This window comes from Camelina sativa, chromosome 2 (genome assembly GCF_030686135.1).
Source record: "Camelina sativa cultivar CO46 ecotype springtype chromosome 2, ASM3068613v1".
Lineage (NCBI taxonomy): Eukaryota > Viridiplantae > Streptophyta > Magnoliopsida > Brassicales > Brassicaceae > Camelina > Camelina sativa.
This window is the reverse complement of record NC_141881.1, coordinates 15104912-15127546: the sequence shown is the minus strand read 5'-3', so window position 1 is coordinate 15127546 and position 22635 is coordinate 15104912. Positions and strand designations below refer to the sequence as shown.

General features: G+C 39.2%; 1 protein-coding gene and 1 non-coding gene across 2 annotated transcripts; both read left to right on the top strand.

Annotated features, from left to right (window-relative positions):
* Nucleotides 1-12590: 12590 nt before the first annotated feature.
* LOC147948646 (small nucleolar RNA R71) lies at nt 12591-12697 on the top strand. Its single transcript, XR_015586057.1, has one exon. It is a non-coding gene; the product is annotated as a small nucleolar RNA R71 (small nucleolar RNA).
* A 2540-nt stretch (nt 12698-15237) lies between these two features.
* Nucleotides 15238-15627, top strand: LOC147948645 (uncharacterized). The gene has a single exon (XM_087467948.1). It carries the CDS (start codon nt 15238-15240, stop codon nt 15625-15627), a length of 390 nt encoding a protein of 129 aa, XP_087324074.1.
* The last annotated feature ends 7008 nt before the right edge of the window (nt 15628-22635 follow it).

Below are 22635 nucleotides of genomic sequence, written 5' to 3'. Positions count from 1 at the left end.
TTATTGTATGTTACTAGCTAAATTTCAAACTAGCTTACACTAATTGTAAAGAGAAAACATTTTTTTTGATGAATAAAATTTTACATTCATTCATTCAAAAAAAATATATATATATATATATATATATATGCCTCTCCATTCATTGTCTGTGGAGCCTCAAAATTAACACATTTTATTTTTTCTTTTGTGTAAGTGAATATGCAAAACCCGAATCATACTACACTGATACGCTCCCATTTTTTAGATTTTTTTTCGGTTTTGACTTTGTGGCTGAGAATATGTAATACTAAAATGGCTGATTGAAAGCAGAAGATGAACAACATTAATCAAAAATAAAATTACAAACTTAGTTTTTATCATTAAAAAGAAAAGAAAAATTTAGGATAATAATCTAATGAAACACAAAACTGAATAGCTTGAGCATAGTCTTCTTCTTGAGCAAGAATGAATAGCATCTTGTACTTATGCTGATTTCTTATTCAATGGAATCTTTTTCACTTTAATCCCATTCTCCATGGACACTCTCGCTGTAACAGCCAGTGATATATCCATTTCGCCGTACTTGTCCTCCTCCTCCTCATCAGATCTTATTATAACCTCATTGACAGTTGCAGGACCAATGTATGGTTTCTTGGAGACATAAGAAGCGTCTTCTGATGGAGCTTGGTCGTGCGGAGCCTGTGGTTTCTCCAGTGGCGGCAAGGGATCCACATTCATTGCCTCAGACCACCTCAAGTTCTCTAGTACATGCAATGCAGAAAAATGAGACTATCAGGTAATTTTATGGTTGTCAATATAAAACAGTCAAACAATTATTTTTTTGGGGTTTACTTATGGATTTCTATCCTTTTTAGAGATTTACATATATAGAAAAGTATCACACACCGTGGGATCTTTGAAGCAGCAAATATACAACTAAGGATACCATCATTATTCACATTTACTAATTGTATGACTAAATTTCTTTAAAAAATTTGCAAAAAATTTATCATTTAAAAAATTTACAGCCTTTTATTGGTTTAGTGATTACACTAAATTATTTTTTAAAAAACCTTTTTAAGTTTAAAAATGTAGAAAATTTTATATTCTAAATGTTTTAAAAGCCCAAAGAAAACATAACTTATATCCAGTGAAAAGTTCACTAAAGCTCAACATTAACCAATGATATTTCATTGAATTGACAATGTGAATTTATTACAACTTCTTTATTTTTATTAAAAAATTCTAAATATTTACACGGACTTTTAATAACACTATAGAGGAGATCTGCATGTTGTTTGCTATGATTTTTTTCTTTTAAGTTTTGCTATTTGATTGGGTATTATGCTTCCCCCCACTTTCAAACTCCGAAACCCTGACTCCCCCGCCACGAGAAAGCAACTGTTGTCCTCCTCCTCCGACTAATCTTGCTACCGTAGGGCTGAAGATTTAAGCCGCAGTCACCACCTACCTACCAGTGCAACATCCTCTCGGCACCGGGAACCAATGCGATACCAACTCAAAAAGGGTCGTGGCTCTAAACACCGCCACTGAGAAAAATCACTGTAAAAAACTCTCGCAAGAAACATTTAGTGGAGAGAAAGATCTCACTCCTCACTACAACCCCTGGACGATACGTCTGCCTCTTCTAGATCCCGCCGACCACCAATTGAATGTGATCAAAGAGATTTTGACCTCCCACCCCCCACCCCCTCTGGCCCCAACCCAAGAAACTTAATTACCGCTTGTGAAAATCTTCCACCAATGAGAGTGCCCTCCAAAGATCCACCATCAGTTATAGCACCCTCCAAAGAGCAAGTTATGGAAGAATTGATGGAGGTAACAGTCCAATACACCTCATGTGCTGACTCAACTGAAAGAGCAGCTCGCAAACTTGGAGTAATCCAAGGAGAATCAAGAAACCTAATGGAAGATACTGCTTCAAGAATCCTTGCCTCCGCCAACAAAGAATCATCTGCCCTCGTTGGTGAGAACCACAAATGAGTGACACGGTCTAGACTACAAGCCAAATCTCCCCTGACGATCTCCCCATACTAGAGACTGCTCCGGGTCCAAGTAGCAAAAGAGCTAGAGGGCATCCCCCACTACACAAAACAGGAACCAAGTCTAACTTAGTACTCCCAGAAGCTAAATATCAGAAACGAAACTTCACTAAAGGGTCCCTAAGAAAAAATAACTCAGGAAAGAGTACCTCTGCTACTGTGAGGGGCAGCTCAAGCATAGCTAGAGCTTCAAAATCAACTCCCTCACCCATTCAAGTAAATGAACCCCCTTCAACCGCTAGTAGATCAGAGTCATCAACTGTACCCCCATCTATCAACCTGATACCGGCAAGAAAGAAAGGAGTGGATTTTACGAATCCACCAGACTCTCTTCCTTAAAGATAGTGAGCTGGAACTGTTGTGGGTTGGGGAATCCCATAAAAGTTCGTTGACTCAGGGATATCCACCGAAAAATATCTCCTGACTTCTTATTCCTCATGAAGACAAAAAAAACACCTCAGATCAAGTGCTCCAAAAACTAGATTGGCTAGACTATCCTTCAAATATTCTTATCCCGCCGCAATCTCCAGAAGCTGGGGGACTTGCGCTATTCTAGAAACAAGGAACAAAATTAGAAATCATCAAAACTAGCCAGAACTTCATTAACGCCAAGATAAGTGCAAAAGGAAGGTCTTTTTTGCTACCTTTCTCTATGGCGAGCCGGACAGAGCAAAACGAATCCAAATTTGGGATGAACTCTGCGCCCTTTGCAGAAACAAGAGAGGGTCCATGGATCCTAACAGGAGATTTCAATGATATCATTAATAACTCTGAGAAAAAGGGAGGACCGGTAAAATCAGAAGGATCATTTATTGACCTTAGAACCTTTATGTCAGAATGTGATCTGTATGATCTTAACTACTCTGGGAATTTCCTCTCTTGGCGCGGACAGAGATACTCACACTTAGTTTGTTGTCGCCTTGATAGAGCCATGGCCAATAGTGCCTGGGCGGAGGCCTACCCCTCTGGTCGTAGTGAATACCTTCGCTTTGAAGGCTCTGGCCACAGACCAATCGTAATCTCCTTTAACCCTGAAAAAAAGAAACAAGCTGGCCTTTTTTGCTATGACCGCAGATTGAGAGACAATGTTGAAGTAAAAAGTTAATCCACGTGGCCTGGAAGCACTCAACCTCCACAACCATAGATGAGAGAATCAGCCTATGCTGGTGGGTAATCATAAAATGGAATAGAGAGAAACACTCTAATAGCCAACAGAAAATTGAAGAGCTCAGACAGCAACTGGAAGACAGCATGTCCAGTGATGCAATAGATAATGATCAATCTCTCTAATCAATAGAAAACTATTGGTGGCTTTCCAAGCTGTAGAGGAATTTTGGAAGCAAAGAAGCCGTCAGCTTTGGCTCACCTTAGGGGATTGGAATACATGCTTTTTCCATGCTTCTACTAGAGGAAGCAAACCAATTAATAATATTTCAGTTATCGAAGAAGAGGAAGATCACCCAGTATATGAAGATGCGGAAATTGAAAGAGAAACAGCCAATTATTACCAGACCCTCTTCACCTCCCAGGGGATCTCTAGTACAGAGATTGTAGACAAAGCCATTTCCCCCTGTATATCCTCTGAAATTAATGAATCCCTCATCAAGCTTCCAATCCCCCTCCCCCCCCCTCGGAAATTAAAAAAGCAAGATTCTCGATCCACGCTGATAAAGCCCCTGGACAAGATGGCTTTTCCGCAAGCTTTTTCCAATCAAACTAAGCCACTATTGGAAAAGAGATCACAATAGAGATCCAGACTTTCTTCACCTCTAGGATCCTACCAACAAAGATCAACCATACTCATGTGAGATTAATACCAAAGATTACAAGTCCAAAGAAGGTTTCAGACTACAGACCCATTGTTTTGTGTGCTGTCTACTGTAAAATCATCGCCAAGATCCTGTCTAAGCGACTCCAGCCTGAACTTCAGAAAATCATCTCGGAAAATCAATCTGCCTTTGTCCCCAAAAGAGCCATAAGTGACAATGTCTTGATCACACATGAAACCGTGCACGACTTCAGGAGCAAAGAAGAAAGTTTATATAACAGTTAAAATAGACATGAGCAAGGCATATGATCGCTTAGAACGGGATTTTATTGATGCAGTGTTGAAGAAAATGGGGTTCCACACCTGGTGGAGACAATGGATGATGCAGTGTATCGTTACCGTCTCTTACTTTTATCTTCTCAATGGAACTGCTATAGGTTTAGTAACACCTGAAAGAGGAATCCGCAAAAGGGACCCACTATCTCCCTATATCTTCATCCTTTGCAGCGAGGTACTCTCAGGCCTCTACAATAAAGCTCAGGATTCAGGAAAACTTGAAGGAATTAGAGTCTCAATGAACAGCCCTAGAGTGAACCACTTATTATTTGCTGTTCTTCTGCAAATCCGACCCATCAAGTTGCCAAGAACTGATGCAGATTCTCCAGAAGTGTGAGAACTCATCCGGTCAAAAAATTAACTTGCAAAAGTCTGCAATAACCTTCTCATCAAAAACTCCACTGAAAACAAAGGACAAAGTTAAGCAAGAGCTGAAAATATTTAGCAAGGGAGGAAAAGGAAAGTACATGGGTTTACCGGAGTTGTTTGGTCAAAAAAAGAAGGACATGTTTACCAGCATCATTGATAAAATCAACCAGCTAGCTCGCAACTGGTCATCCAGATTCCTCTCCTCCGCAGGGAAGCTAACCCTTCTCAAAGCGGTACTGTCAGCAATGCCAACGTACACAATGACATGCTTAAAAAATTCTAGTGTCATTGTGCAAACGCATCCAATCTGCATTGACGAGATTCTGGTGGAATGCCAACACAGAGAAGAAAAAGATTTGTTGGGTATCATGGAAGAAAATGACCTGGGCTGCAAGCATAGGGGGACTGGACTTCAGGGATATCCAATAGTTTAATGACGCACTACTAGCAAAAGTCACTTGGAGAATCCTTATCAAACTAAACTGCTTGTTAGAAAGAGTACTTTTGGGAAAATATTGCCCAGATACACACTTCCTCCATGTAAAGTGCCAAATTCGGCGTCGCACGGATGGAGAAGCATCTGTATAGGCAGAGATCTTCTCAATCCTCATCTTGGTAAGCTGATAGGTAATGGAGAATCCACCCCAATCTGGGGAGAACCATGGCTCTCGGTTGAGAAACCTCTTATGCCCATCGGTCCAGCCACAAAATTTGCCCACCATGATAAAGTGGCACACCTAATGCAAACAGGTCAGTATGTGTGGGACAAGGAAAAGATAAGAGATACTTTACCAAATTATGAGAAGGAGATCCTAACCCTGCTTCCTAGTAAGAAGGGAGGTCCGGACTCTTGGGATGACTACCCACAACTTCAGGGGTCTACTCCATGAAGCTTTAAACGAGGAAGTAGATACCTGATAACAGGACTTTCACCCAGGGTATCAATTCCCTATGCAGCCGTAGTACAAAGGGTTATCAATCCAAATAGTTGTTATGCTAGCAGATAAGATGCGATCAGAAGCAAGCAAGTCAAGCCAAGCAAAAATTGGGGTTTAAACTAACAATCCTAAAATAATCAAAAGAAAATAAATAAGCAAGAACCACACGACCTAAGCACTCAATGCAAGCATTCAAGTACAGGATCGGGTGGAGTGATCGGGTCAAGAAGTAAAATATGAACAGCTCAAAGGTGTACACGATGCTGGTGATCGAGTACCAGTTCGGGTAAGGGATCAGGTTATAGAATAAAGTTAAACAATAAAGATAAGAAAGCTCCTAAGGATGGGGTAATCGACTCCTAAGTGTCCCTGACCAATATGGGATGTCCTACATGCCTCAAGCAAATATTCCCTAGACAATGAATCTCTAAAATCTTGTTAAAACACTCTCGTGATAGAAACAATCAACCTTGATCACTCCCCTACCCAACTCTCGTTGGAGAAACATGACCAAGCAGGCAATACAAACCGATTCATTATTGTCAATAAACTCCTTACACATCTAATCTCTTAGGCTAAGTGAGTAAATCTCTAGCATTTCAATTACATCTCTCGATGGCAAAACACCCTAGATCTAATCTCAACCTCTCGGTCTGAAAATAGCATTAAGAACACCAATCTAGAAAGGAATTTATATAACTTAAACAATCAAGCTAAGACATCCTAACCGATCAAGAACACATATTTGTCTATCCCATCCCTAGAAACTTTGTTTCACTACTCATATCTTATTGCAAAAAGCATAAAAACACATATAAACGAAAATTGCATTGTATTGAAAATAAGATAGAAGTAAAAGAGTACAGAGTCGAAATCTAAAAGAATAGCAAATGAAAATGAAAAACAAATCCTAACAAAGTGGAAAAAGAGTTTGAGTCGCTCAGTCTTTCGCTCAGAAGCTCTCGCTCTCTGTTCTGAGTGTCTGCGGCGTGCTAGGGCGAGAGGAAGAAGAGGGGGGTTTATATATGGAAACCCTTTTAACCTGGCTTCCTAGTCCTGACCGAGGGCCTGCTCGATGCTGTGCACGAGGATAAGGTTGGGTTGTTCCTCGGGTAGGTCTTCGGGTTGTTATTCCCGCTCTTGGATCTCCTTCAATCGGGTTGAGGTTCGGATTGTTCCTCCTGCTCAATAGCTCCTTCGGGTACATGCTTGGATTTGACCTTGTTTTTCCCCATTTTGGGCTCTAAAGTTCTTGTTTTCATACAAAATGCACAAATGCAAGAATGCAACATCCTAAATGGCCTAAATGCGAATTCCTACAGTTAATGACCTAAAAATGCTAAGCGAAGAATTCAAGCTATAGTCCTTAAAGATAGTTTAATGGTGTAAGATCAATCAACATACTTAAAAATATTTTTCTACGCTTATCACCATGCATCGATCTAGTTCAACCTCCAACTACAAGTAAAGACTTGCAATTCCAAAGAACATCTCTTTCACATTCATTAAATTGTTTGGCGAATTCTTGCAAATGGGAAGTGAATCAGGCTCAATCGGATTCAAGGGTAAGGCTTTTTGGTAGGGTGATTTCAAACAATATCTTTGGGTGGTTTTCTCTCAAAAGATGGAATGCTAGATTGTTGTGAAAACTATCTAAGATTGAGAACAATTAGGGCATGCAAAGCTTAACTCTTAATAATCTACCCTTTTGTCATTCATTTTGTTTTTATCAAACCCCCTAGAGTAGAACTACCCATAACCTTGATTTTAACTCTCTTTTTTTTACTTCCTAAGGTTTACACTTTAAACCTCTAGCTCTTTTTTTTTTTTTTCTTCTTTCTTTGCTAGACTCCTAATAATATTCCTATATTATTTTGTTTTTCTTTTTTTTTTCTTCTTCTAGGAAACTATAGCAAGATCTTTTCTCTTTTTTTTTTTTTTTTTTTACTTTTAGAGCTAATTGAACCAAACCTTAGGGATTTTCTTCTTTAATATCTCTTTTATTCCTTAACCCAACCCCAAATAATCATGCTAATCACCTATCTTTCAAAACCGATTCTATTAGCTAGTCCAAATGATTCTAACTTAGCTAAAACAAGAGCCAGTTCTTTGTTGTTCTCAATACTCTCAAGGGTTCACAACCTATAGCACAATGAAAGGCCTCACTCAACAATTCACAACAAAGTTTGAAAGAAAAGTTTGGGTTCAAGGGTAGGAAAAAAAAATCGGGGTAAACGAAAAAATTGGCAAAAATGGAGTGTTAACCCGAGTTTAGAGTTACCATGAGCAAGTATTCAAATTCCATAAGCAAGATAATTTAAGTTCAGGTTAAGTCCAATAATATAGAGATGATGCAATGTTAAAGCAAGTGGAAGAAGCTTTCAAAAGACATAAGGTTTTAAAGAAATATTTTTTTTCATTTTTTTCCAATGATTGATCTAGCAACAATGAACTGTGATTAAGGGCTATAACTTCAATCCTAAGGTTTGACTTTAAACAAGGTGGTTTTAATCATTGTCCCCTAAAATGCATATGCAACAATCAAGTTAGCGTATTTCATCAAGTTCGTGGAGATCCATTGCTCTCCTTTCTTGAGCAGTTTTTATGTCCAAATTCGGGAGTTTGGTTGCCCAGATTGCTTTATACTCTACCTCAACCGGAAGGTGACAGTTTTTTCCATAAAGAAGCTGGAAAGGCGTTCGCCCAATCGGTGTTTTGTAAGCTGTCTTGTAAGCCCATAACGCATCATCTAGCTTGAATGCCCAATCCTTTTTTGTGATTCCCACGATTCTGGCTAATATCGCCTTGATCTGTTTATTACTTACTTCCACCTGTTCGCTGGTTTGTGGGTGGTAAGCTGTTGCGACTTTATGCTTGACTCCATGCTTTCTTAACAAGCCATCAAAAACTCTGTTAATGAAGTGGGTTCCTCCATCACTGATCACTACTCTGGGGATTCCAAATCTCGGGAAAATGATGTTTTTGAACATCTTCATTACGACCTTGTGATTATTCGTCGGGCTGGCGATTGCTTCGACCCATTTTGAGACATAGTCGACGGCAACCAGGATGTACATGTTTCCATTCGAGGGTGGGTTGAAAGGTCCCATGAAATCTATTCCCCAAACATCAAAAACTTCGACTTCTAAGATCGGCTGTTGATGAAAAGTTGCCGATGTTACCCATTTTATGGCATGGGTCACATTTTGTTATGAAAAGTTGCGCGTCTTTGAACATGGTTGGCCACCAAAGACCAGCTTGAAGTATCTTTTGGACGATTTTGAAAGTAGCAAAATGACCCCCATAGGCGGACCCATGACAGTGCTCGAGTACTCCTTGAACTTCTTCTTCCGCTATACATCGTATGAACAGGCCATCTGTCCCTTTTTTGTATAAATAAGGTTCATCCCAGTAATAACTATTGACATCCCTGAAGAACTTCTTCTTTCTGTGGGCATCATATTCCTTGGGAATTTTTCCACACACTATGTAGTTCACGAAATCTGAGTACCAGGGTAGCTTAACCGATTCGATTGCCATGAACTCGATCGACCCGGTTGACTCGGAGATCGAGTGTGCTATCGTCTGTCTGATCGTGTGGCTCATTTCCTCCAGGAAGTCAATGTGCATTAGTCTCTCCTCGGGCATTGAGTCATCTATTGGGAGTGGATCTCTCCTCGGACCCGGTCTGCTACGCTGTTTTCAATTCCTTTCATGTCCAGAATTTCTATGTCGAATTCTTGTAGAAGAAGTATCCATCTGAGAAGCCTAGGCTTGGTGTCCTTTTTTGAGTAAATGTACCTTAGGTTTGCATGATCCGTGTAAAAAATCACTTTTGATCCGACCAAGTAACTCCGGAATTTCTCAAATGCAAAAACCTAAACAAGGAGCTCCTTTTCAAATGTCGCATACCTTGTCTGGGCATCGTCCATGGTTCTACTGGCGTAGTATATCACATGGAGTTTTTTGTCTATCCTTTGGCCAAGCACTGCCCCCACAGCGTAGTCTGATGCGTCACACATAATCTCAAAAGGATGATCCCAATTAGGTGCTTGAACTATCGGTGCACTCACCAAGGCTTCCTTTATCTTGTTGAAAGCATCCAAACAGTCCTTGTCGACAACAAATTCGGCTTCTTTGCAAAGGAGCCGCGTTAACGGACACGCAATCTTAGAGAAGTCTTTAATAAATCGCCTGTAGAACCCTGCATGACCTAGGAAGCTTCTGACGTCTTTCACAGATTTAGGAGGTTGTAGTTGAACCATCACTTCTATCTTAGCTTTGTCAACCTCTATCCCCTTTTCCGAGATCTTGTGGCCTAAGACTATCCCCTCCTGAACCATTTATTGGCACTTTTCCCAGTTTAACACTAGGTTGGTCTCTTCACACCTTTTTAGCACCTTGCAGAGGTTTGAAAGACAGGATGAGAAAGAGGCTCCATATACTGAAAAGTCATCCATGAAAACCTCCACCATCTCTTATATTAAATCTGAGAAGATAGACGTCATGCATCTCTGAAAAGTTGCGGGAGCATTGCACAAACCGAAGGGCATCCTCTTATAGGCAAAAGTACCGTAAGGGCAGGTGAATGTCGTTTTCTCCTGGTTGGCAGGGTGTATAGGGATTTGGAAAAATCCACTATACCCGTCAAGGAAACAGTAGTAGGGATGGTTAGCGAGCCTTTCCAGCATCTGATTGATGAAAGGCAGGGAGTACTGATATTTCCTAGAGGCCACATTAAGCTTCCTATAGTCAATACACATTCGATGACCCGTTATTGTCCTTGTGGGAATTAGCTCATCTTTCTCGTTTCTGACAATGGTGACTCCACTTTTCTTCAGAACGCAGTGTACCGGGGACACCTAAGTACTATCAGAGATGGAGTAGATAACTCTAGCATCGAGCAACTTCAAGATTTCCTTTTTCACCACTTCCTTCAGGTTCGGATTTAGCCGACGCTGAGGTTCTACACTAGAACATGATTCGTCCTCTAGGTTTATCCTATGGGTGCATAGATCAGGGGATATACCGTTGATGTCATCAATAGGGTCGCCTATTGCTCCTCTATAATTTCTTAACTGAGTGCAAAGCAGTTTCAGCTCTTTTTCGAGCAAGATAGAATTGACGATAACTGGATAGGTTGAATTAGGTCCCAAGAAAGCGTACCTTAGCCGGGACGGAAGAGGTTTGAGTTCTACTTTAGAAGCCTTTGACTCGGACCAATCATCAGTGGTTTGGTGTTGCGACTCAAAGTGGTGCTCGATCATCTTGCTCGGTGGGATGGTCGTGTTAGTGATCGCCCTGGTAATCAGGTGGTCTGGTGTTGAGCAGCTGCATGACATGACGCAGGAGGTGACGACTGACTTGTTCAAGCTTCGTTTGTCGAGCATCATTCTCTCCTTCTCAGCCTCCTGCATGTCCTCACTTAACTCCGGCTCGATGACTGCTCGATAAGTTTCAAGCAATTCTTTATAGAGCACCGTTTCTTGGTGTAAGAATCCCTCCTCACCATCTTTTGTTAGTGCTGTCTGTAGGCAATCCCCGATTGTTATCTCCTCAAACGCCTCCTCGCGTAATATTTCCAACTTCTCTATCCAGAAGGTTTGCCCCACGATTGCGGGCTTTTTCATAGTTTCACGAATGTCAAACTGCATGGTAAGGTCTTCCCCGAGCTTCAGATCGATCTTCCCGTTCCTCACATCTATCATTGCTCCTGCGGTGGCTAGGAATGGTCGTCCTAGGATTAGCGGATCCCTTGGTTCTACATCCATATCCAAGACCACGAAGTCGGTTGGTACATCTACTAATCCTACCTTGACCGGAAAGTCTTCCAATACTCCACTCGGCAATCTTGTAGTTTGGTCCGCGAGAACTAGTTGGATGTCGGTGGGCTTGAATTTCTCAAATCCAAGACGTTTGGCTACAGTTACAGGCATTAAGCTGTATGATGCCCCCAAGTCACAGAGGCATCTTCCGAACGTCAAAGATCCGATCGAGCAAGGTAATGTGACCAATCCCGGGTTGATCAGTTTCTTAGGCGCAATAGTTCTCTGGATGATAGCACTACATTCGTGATTGAGTATGACCATTCATTGAACTTGTTTGATCTGTTCCATCACCGCATCTTTCAGGAATTTCTGAAGTGGGGGTATGCGAAGCTCGAGCTACTTCATCTGTTTTTTGAACAATGCCTTGTACTTCTCAAGAAGTTCTTTGCGAAACCGTCCAGGAAATAGCAACAGTGGCTTGTAAGGTGGAGGGATGAATCATCTCTCTTATGTTTCTCTCCTCCCGGTTTGTCTGTAGGTAGCGGGCTGACTGGAATGTCTACCCGATCATCTATCCGGGTGGGGTGATTGGTTACAGGGTCGGGTTACTCTGTGGAATAGTTTGGTGGATGAGCAGGAGTGGGCGGCTCATGGAGATCCTCCCCATCTAAGTCATTGCTATCCGCAGTAATGTTTGGTGGTCTCTCACGAGGTGGTAAGTGGCGTCCACTCCGTAGGGCTATGGCGAGCGCAGACTCTTGACTTTTTGAAGTTCAAGCCGATTTATCTGTAAGCATCTGAATTCGAGAGCTCAAAGCATCAAACTTGATGTGTAGTTTCTGATAATTGGCAGATAAGCAGCTGGCGCGATCATCGAATCTTGTATTTATCTGAATGGCATCGGTCTTCTGGTGAATCATTGAGAGCAAATCAAATGAGGAGGAAGTGTGTGAGGTTATTGGGCGGTTACTCTGTTGATTTGGGATGTAGGTCATGTGCTTGGCCTTTTGACCTCCTTGATTATTGATGTATGTCACATCCTCTAGCTGAGCACTCTCCCCATCTTGATGCTGAAACTGGTCTTCCTCTGAGATGGCATGGACATGCTGCTGCTGGTTGAGGAGCTTATCCAATTTGTCATTGAGGGCCTTCATGTCTCTCTTGTACTTGGCATCATCCTCTCTAGAAGAACGTATTGTACGATCATACTCTTCATTATAATGCCCATCAGATTGGGCTAAGTTCTCCACTATCCCAACCTTCATCAACATCCTTGTTGAGGAAATTACCATTATTAGCGGTGTCCAACAATATCTGTATCTTAGGGACCACTCCTCGGTATAGTGTACTTAGCAACGAAGCATTGCTGAAGCCATGATGAGGGCATCTGCTTGTGTATCCCTTGAAACGCTCCAAAGCTTCACTGAACGTCTCATTGCTTTTTTGAACAAAGCTGGTGATGTCATTTCGCAGCCTTGTGGTTCTGGAGTTAGAGAAGAATTTGGCTAGAAACGCCTTTTTGCATGCTTCCCAAGTGGTGATGGACTCCTTGGGGAGTGATTTCTCCCAGATGTGTGCTTCGTCTCCCAAAAAAAATGGGAAAAGCTGGAGTTTGAATCCATCTTCACTAACTCCGTTTATCTTGGTTAGGCTACAGAGCCTATCAAACTCATCCAGATGGTCCAATGGGTCCTCCATTGGCAGTTCATGAAATTTGTTGCTTTGTATCATCTGGATGAGACTACTCTTGATCTCAAAGTTGTCAACCTGAACAGCAGGTGGCACAATGCCATGTCTTTGAGTGTGAGTAGATGGAGCATCTCCTTCTCCTATGTTAGTCGTCTCTTGAGGAGCTGGTGGACCATTCTGATTATTCATGACCTCCTCAATTGTGGTTGGTTGCGGTTGCTGGAATTGTTGTTGACGGAGTAACCTTGGTCTGTCGATGTTGTCGATGAAAGGACTCAAGTGTTGGCTACCCTTGGATCATGTTTGCATGCACAATCAGTTAACCGAGTGAGTACACGAAGGTCTACCTGATCAACGTGATCGAGTGACAGGTCGGGTGGGTACTCGGGTTGTACCTGAAATGCAAAACAAACAAACACAAAAGTAAACAAGTCAGTTCCGAACCAAAGTGTAGAATAGAACTTGATCTAGCAAGTGCTGAAATCTTAAACATAGCAAATTAAATTCAAACAAATGGCAACGGTGCCAAATTGATAACAGGATTTTCACCCAGGATATCAATTCCTATGCAGTCGTAGTACAAAGGGTTATCAATCCAAATGGTTGTTATGCTAGCAGATAAGATGCAATCATAACCAAGCAAGTCAAGCCAAGCAAAAATTAGGTTTTAAACTAACAATCCTAAAATAATCAAAAGAAAATAAATAAGCAAGAACCACACAACCTAAGCACTCGATGCACGCATTCTAGTACAGGATCGAGTGGAGTGATCGGGTCAAGAAGTAAAATATGAACAGCTAGAAGGTGTACACGATGCTGGTGATCGAGTACCAGTTCGGGTAAGGGATCGAGTTGTAGAATAAAGTTAAATAATAAAGATAAGAAAGCTCCTAAGGATGGGGTAATCGACTCCTAAGTGTCCCTGACCAATATGGGATGTCCTACATGCCTCAAGCAAATATTCCCTAGACAATGAATCTCTAAAATCTTGTTAAAACACTCTCGTGATAGAAACAATTAACCTTGATCACTCCTCTACCCAACTCTTGTTGGAGAAACATGACCATGCAGGCAATACAAACCGTTTCATTATTGTAAATAAACTCCTTACACATCTAATCTCTTACGCTAAGTGAGTAAATCTCTAGCATTGATTGATCCAAGCATTTCAACTACATCTCTCGATGGCAAAACACCCTAGATCTAATCTCAACCTCTTGGTCTGAAAATAGCATTAAGAACACCAATCTAGAAAGGAATTTATATAACATAAACAATCAAGCTAAGACATCCTAACAGATCAAGAACACATATTTGTCTATCCCATCCCTAGAAACTTTGTTTCACTACTCAGATCTCACTGCAGAAAGCATAAAAACATAAATAACCGAAAATTGCATTGTATTGAAAATAAGATAGAAGTAAAGAGTACAGAGTCGAAATCTAAAAGAATAGCAAAAGAAAATGAAAAACAAATCCTAAAAAAGCGGAAAAAGAGTTTGATTCGCTCAGTCTCTCGCTCAGAAGCTCTCGCTCTTTGTTCTGAGTGTCTGCGGCGTGCTAGGGCGAGAGGAAGAAGAGGGGGGTTTATATATGGAAACCCTTTTAACCTAGCTTCCCAGTCCTGCCCGAGGGTTTGCTCGATGCAGTGCACGAGGATAAGGTTGGGTTGTTCCTCGGGTAGGTCTTTGGGTTGTTCTTCCCGCTCTTGGATCTCCTTCGATCGGGTTGAGGTTCAGACTGTTCCTCCTGCTCAATAGCTCCTTCGGGTACATGCTCGGATTTGACCTTGTTTTCCCCCATTTTAGGCTCTAAAGTACCTGTTTTCATCCAAAATGCACAAATGCAAGAATGCAACACCCTAAATGGCCTAAATTTGAATTCCTACAGTTAATGACCTAAAAATGTTAATATTAGGGTATGAATAATGCAAAAAAACTCCTCCTTTGGAAGGTACTCTAAAACGCCTTACCAGTGGGAGAGAACCTTCGACATCAAAACATCATCAGTAACACTGTCTGTAGCTCTTGCGGCACGGAGGAAACAATCTTACACCTCTTCTTTACATGCCCATATGCGATCCAGATCAGGCAAAACCTGCTGATCCAGCTCTCGTTCTCCCCACTCAGATCCAAGACTTTAGATCTGGCTTCGAAGCCACCAAAACCTTACTCTGCCTTCCACCAGTAGGGTTGGTCAATGTCGCACTTGCCCCATGGATCTTCTGGTTCTTCTGGTGAGCGAGAAACCAAAGAGTCTTCCAAGACCGACATATTCAACCGCAGGAGGCTGTTACTTAAGAAATAACAAAAGAAAAGGAATGGAGTATGACACAATCTCTTGTTGTCTTGCCACAGGTCCCTCCCGTAGCAGATACCCTGATACAGACAGTTATTCTTACCATTAGGTGTTACACAGATGCAGCTTGGAGAACGGACATGCAAGCGGGTCTTGGCTTGAATTTTTCCGACCAATCGGGATTGGAGATTTCCCAAGGTTCGGGCTCTGCGGAGAATGTCTCATCCCCACTGATGGCCGAAGCGCTGGCGATGTTACATGCCATCTCCCATGCTCGAGTTCTTGGCTTCACCAAACTTAATTTTGCTACTGATTCAGCCCAGCTGGTCACAACAGTCAACTCTGATCTTCATCCAAAGGAGATATACAGGATTCATTACGATATCCTTTATCTATCAAACACTTTCACCAACTGTTAGTTTTCTTTTGTTCCTCGTTCTGCTAATTTCTCAGCCGATTCACTAGTTAAAGAGACCTTGGTACTTGTTGTAATGGGCTTGGCCCAAACTTAAGTTTCCTGATGAAACTAATCGTTGCACAAAAAAAAAGTTTTGCTATTTGATTTTAAATTTTCAAAATTTTATTATAGTATGTACATTTGTTTTGTATTTGTTTGGTCATATTTTGATTGTATTTTCCCATATTCAGATACTCTAATATTATACTTTGGGTTATTCTTTTGTGTCGTTGTTGTTATCATATATTGCTCTGATATCAAATGTTTTTGGTTTTGTTTGGACGTATGTTTTGTGATTCTTATATTAAAAGCTTTAACTCAAAGGCAAGTGTGACCGGTTATAAATTAAGGTAAACCTTTTGTTACTAATCTTCTTCTGTTTGTTATTTTTCCTGAATTTATTTTTTATTGTGATATTTCAAATTTGGTTAAAAACAATTTATTAAGTCTTGAGTGTGCTCAAATTCATTTTTATCTATTTAAATTTGGGTCTTATTGGCCATTTTGAATTTTAAATTATTAACCCATAGTACAAATTGATTTTGTGTTAAAATGATATGCAATTGAGTATGCATTTAATTAGCATCTAGCAGAGTCCATATAGTGTGTACACAAAAAAATTGTGTTTGTTTTAAGAATCAATTTAAAATTTAGATAATTTGTTGACCTTCTAATTTTATTTTATTCGATGAACGCCAATATTTTTTTCCATTTATTATGCTTAAAATTTGCCCAAGAGGTGGTGGGCGAGCAGTAGGGCCATCATGGATAAAAGGGTGAAACTCCCACATCCCAAATTCGTGCCTCCTCTCTGCTGTTAACAACATCTTATTTGAAAGTCTGTTAGTTGAGCTTCAGTCGAGTTGGTTTACCTGGTAGTTAAAAATACAGGAGACTAATCTATTTCTAGGTATTAGTTGGAAATATTTCAAACTTAAGGTTAAGCAATGTGGTAGTCCAACATTTCGGTGTTGACGACGAGTCAATATGGTAGCATTTTGGTGGCTGAACGGATAAACCGATCTGGTATATTAAAAAAAAAACCGAGAGTTTCAACCCAAAAATGAAATAAAGGATTGAAGCTTTGCACACACTAATAAATGTACTTGACCTCCCTCGTCTCTCAATAACCCTGAATAGTTCGTGTATTTGTGTAACATTTGCCTTGTCCTGAGTAACTCCACTGTCAAAGTTGCACTTGATCCATCTCGGAGGAGGTGAAGTCCATTGTCATGTTGATAGACTGAACTAGAGTTCATGATGAGAAGATATCACTTTCATTGGAATTTTGGATTTTCGTCCCCTCCATTCACTGAAAAATGTTCACAAATTTCATACTATATTTATAAGAGTATTACACATGGATTAATTATTTTTTTATTTTTTTCCTCTTATATATATTTGGGTAATTGATATGGTAATGGTAGTTTGAATATTTGAATTACCGTTTATATTACGAGAAACCATTATCCGTTATTGTTATATATAAAAGTGCAGATTAATCTTATAATATAAAAAATAATACATAATATATATATATATATGATGTCAAAACATATATATATATATATGATGTCAATATATATATATATATATATATATATATATATTTTAATTTCAATGTTGTCCTACATTTTTAAAAATAGAAAATAGTCATATATTGTGTTTTTTAATATATTTTGGGATTGCTGTCTTTTCATCGTTAACGTGTTAGTCGGAGAGTTATTCTATTGTTCTTTATTTGTTATGTCATCAAACTTACCAATCAAGTTATTAACTAGTGTTGTTGTTCTTTTTTTTTTGTGTGGTAACGTTTATTAATCCACACATTAGTGGTTTTGTTTTTAGTTTTCATATTTGTTTTTTCTATTGAAGATTTTGCTATAAAATTTTTTATTAGTCCACATTACTTGTTAAAACTTTTTATAAAATTTTGCTATAAGATTGACCAAGATTCATGTTTTTCCTTAAAGAAAAGCTTCTCAACTGTTGCTCGCAAATAATCTGAGCCACTCGACCTGAGACCAAATCAACCGGTGTTTGCAGTTTTATGTCTTCTAGAATCATAGCTTGCTAGTAAACAGATTTCATATTTAGGTTTTGAAACATCTAACGATCGAGAAGCATCTACGGAATAGGTAATTAAATTGCTCCCATTTAATCGAGAAACCTTAATTTAAGCAAACCTAACCTTGCTAGTTCAGAGAAATCAAGAGAATGTTTTATTTTCTCACCCAAGTTTTCTCTAACATTCATAAACTCTGCCAACAATGTTTATACGAAAAATAAAATAAAGGGCATAAAGCAATTATTTTACCTCGGCATGTGTTTCTGGAGAATAAGTGCAACACAGTCTCGAAGTCGAAGACTTACGTCTCGTCTCAACCATGCCTCAGCGATCTCTCTTCTCCATTGCCACCCTACAGCCCAAATTCTTGAGTAGCAAGGCAAGCAGTGACCCTAATCCTAACACGAAACAGAACTCATCTATATCATGTGCTTGCTTCACAAGTAACGGTAACATAACGTTAGAGAGCAAGTTTCGGCCTAAGTTTGCTTGGGAACAAGACAAGGCCACTACGCGCTCGTGACTAGAGCTCACGAAAGTGGTGGTGGATCTGTGGTAACGCCACCACTACAACAAATATCTACATTGATAGCATTAGAGAAATGCTATAATATGTCATTGATAGCTTTTTCACAAACGCTATGTTAGGCCACTGTTATTGTAGATACCACACATATGATAGCGGCATATAAGTATGTTATGGTAGAGTCTTCTACCATAGCAGTAACCAAATGCTTTGTTATCACTTTTTTTTTAATTTTTTAAGATAATGTTATAAGTCATTTTATAGTAGAAAATTCTACTATAGCTATAATATATTTTATTGTGACACAAAATTAGTGCTATGGTAGAAGGTGTCGGAGGGAGATTGAGCCGGTGGAAAGTGGCCGTGGGGAGTGTGATTGGGTCATTAATTGGAGCGTTTCTGTTAGGGTTATTGGTGGTGGCGATGGTAGTGAGAGGGAAGAAGAAAGCGGTGAGAGAGGAGATGGAGAGGAAGAAGAAGCACTTCAGTTTTCAATGGTGCGTCATGTTAGAGCTAATCCTAATGCTTCGAGAACAAGAACGGTTCCAAGATTTGATAATACTAGGTCTACTAACAAGTAACAACAAATTTAATTAGGTAGATCGTCCTTCTTGATATGATGTTATCCAATTGTAGTGTTAATTGAACTTGTTTTTTTTCCTATTTATGTTGGATTGTAACTTGTAAGATCTTCATTGTTTAGGAGACATAATATGTGGAATTAAATAACTGTTTACAAAATGAGTTATTAAAAATATTGTAACGCGCTCTAAGTTGTTTTGGGCTACTTGGTTAGTTCCTTCTGTAATTAAACAAACTTATAGACATACCCGCATGTGCCCTTTTTTGGCTATCAACGTCAACATATACATGCAACTCCATTTCAAAGTTTTTGAAAAATAATAACAAACTTATATATACAGTACCTTTGAAACTAAACTTAACAGTTTTTCAATGTCATTTTTTCGTGATTGCTCATACCTGTGCATACACATGTATTTAACCTCGTACATATTTTCATATACATCAGGCTGGAAAATAGCATATGTATTTCAGTATTTGAAATCTTGTCCATATGCGCCCATCATGTGACAGTTTGACACCTTGCATAATCAAAAATTATATAATCATACAGTTGTTTTTTTCGTCTAATTCTAGCTATCTCCTGTATGGTTAATGTATAGCTACTGTATCTGTTCGACCACCATGAACTACAAAGAAGGGATAACCAAATCGAAGTAGAACATGGATCAGTTCTTGATCAATGGAATAAAAATTGACATTCAACATCAGTTCTTTTCGATTAACAAGACAACAAATTATGGTGAAACTGAAATTGATTATAACTCTATATTGCATTTTTGACATCGAGATTTAAATATCGAGTTCCCTCCGTGAGGTTGAGTACATTCTCGTTGGGAACCTTCTTCCATAAACTTTCATTACCAATTAAGGTTTACATTATGGGCTAACCAGTACGTGATCGTATTCGTTGGGGACCCTATGTTAAAGGATACGGCTCAATCTTTCTTGAGTACCAAGCTGTTGCGTTCTTATGCAAACCCTAACCATTTCTCGATTTCCATTTTGCATGTAATGGAGATAGGCCAGTTAAACCCAACTGTAATAATTTCACGCTTAAATTCTGAATTTGGCCCTGAGTATTAGGGATACAATATCCCACATTGGATATTGAGTAAGATATTGGCATATATATGATATGGATATCTCCACTCCACTCATTGTCAATTCATTTTGAGTTTAAAGCCCACAATCTAATATGGTATCAGAGCTTAGTCCGCAATTAATCAATCCAATCCACAATCGGTCTGGCCCAATAGTTGGTCCAACGATTTATGTCCGGACATACCAAGATTGATGCCTATAAGAGTCATCATCTAATTAGATATATATATATATATATATATATATATATATATATATATATATATTTACTATTTTTCATGGTTGTTATGTTCCATTATATTGAGTTTCACTAGTATTTTCATTGTGTTTTGTTGCATTTTGTGTCCCAGTGAGTCTTCTTGCATTTTAGAGGTTCTATAGTGTCTTTGTCTATGCTTTGGTGTGTTTTGTGTGTATCTTGAACCATTTCAGATTAATATAATGGAAGACACACATTTGAATGCAAACAAGTTGACTGATGATTCAGAACCTGTCTGCAATCCCTCAATAGATCGACTCGTATGAAGACCTTGCCTTGGGATTTAGCTCCAGAATTATTCATAAAAGTTATTGGAATTTGAGTAAGCTTTGCAATGGAGGTGATTTCAAGCCAATCGGAAGTGCGTGTAAAGAGTTATTTAGTAAACGTATATACAGCCAGAGCGAAGACTGGATCCAGAGGACAAAACGATCGACCATTTGGTCAATCGTGTGGTTGATCAACTTGAGCTGGAATTGAACAGACCCCCAGACTTGAACAATCAACCATTTGGTCGATCAGATAGTCGATCAACCCGAGCTGGACTTGACCGGACTTCCGAGACTTGACCGATCGACCAAGCGATCGACCAATGGTCGGTCAAATGTTATTTTTGGAACCAAAACCCGGTTTATTCTGGTCTTCTCTGTTTTGTTTTATTCTATAACAGTTTTTCTCGGTTTAGTTTCTTATCTTCCTATAAATACACTAACTACTCATTAGGAGAGACTATCTTTTTGCTTAGTAATTTTTAGGGTTCTTAAGTATATTTATCAAAGTTTGTTGGATCATTTGTTTATTTTCCAGTTTTTAATAGTAATTTCTTTTTCATTTCTCCTATTCTACAATCTCTAATTATGATTTCACAAAGATCAAACCTCTACCTTTGTGTGATCATAATAACCATGAGTGAGTAGATCTTCTAGAACTTTAGGTTTAGTAGATTAGGAAGATTGATGATTGATCTATGATGTTTAAGGCTTTATTTACATGAATCATTTCTTGTTTAGTGATTATAATGCTAGATTAACCTTGATCATGTTAATTCTAGATATTAAGACTTCTATGCCCATAATGTGTTTGATGAAATTGCTGACCAAACTATTCAAGAGCTTTGCGTTCCTAGCCAATAGAAATTGATGATTAGGATGCTTAGTGGTATTTAGACTTGTTTATAATGCATGCTTATCTTGTGATTGCCTTTGAAAATTGTTGATGATTACGTGTTTAGCATAGGATCTCTATCATAGAAGTGAATTGATTTGCATTAGTGTTCTTAGCCTAAGGATTGTTTTGGATTGTTGCTTAGACATCTAGGATTTATTAGCTATCTCCCAAGTCATTAACCTTGCCCAAAGTTCATTTGTTTTATCTTGATTTAAAGCAGTTTTAAGTTTGTTGCTTTGTGTTTTCTTTCTTTTGCCTTGTTTAAATTTTCTTGTTAGTTAAGTTGTTAAATAAAATGCATCCTTTTTTATTAGCTTAGATTAAGCATTCATGTGTTATCCTAGTGTGTTGATCATTGCAAACTGAGGTTCGATAATTTAACTGATAAAAGTACTACATCAATTTGGCGCTGTTGCCGGTTTGCAATCACAATTAACCATTAGGATTTCATCTTTTCTTCAGACTATGCCGTTTAATTTTGCGAATATGATTAGTTTCATGCTTCTTGTTGAGATGATGAATTCACTTTTGCTTGTTTTTACTAATTTATCTTCCTTGATTCTTTTATGCTTTCAAAGGTACTCAAACCAAAATAAGAAGAATGGAAAGACAAGGTCATTCAAGGTGTTAACTGTGGACAATCAAGCAAGCATTACTAAAGCTCCAAAACCTCAAGAACTGAGAACAAATCCGACTCCACCTCAAGAGAACACATCGACAATAGGAAGCTTTGATGCTCCTCATTATGAGTCAAGATATGTAATACACCCTCCTCTAATAGAATATAAAATCAAGGCAAGTTTGATTAGATTCATTCAAGCCTCTAAATTCTTGGGAATAGCTTTGGAGAATCCCTATGATCATTTAGACTCCGTTGAGAGGATGTGTAGCTGAAAGGACCGACTTTTTTTTTAATAATAAATAATAAATATATTAATATAATAAATAAACTACAGCTAGTGATCCCATACCCACTAGCCACCTAACCACATTCACAATCAGTGAGGCAATCCTCCCATCTACAGGACTATACACACAAGCAATAAAATCTCTACACGCCACAGTCAATAATCAGTAAAACAAACCAGGCAATACACAAAGCATGCAACATCCGTCGTAGCTGAAAGAAGGGTGTCGACCGACACCAGATGGTGTCGATCCACATTGACAATCTGGTGTCGACCGACACCATGCCCGACACTCCCGAAAACCCTAGTTTGTCTCGACCAACACCTCCACATGGTGTCAATTGACACTCGCCAAA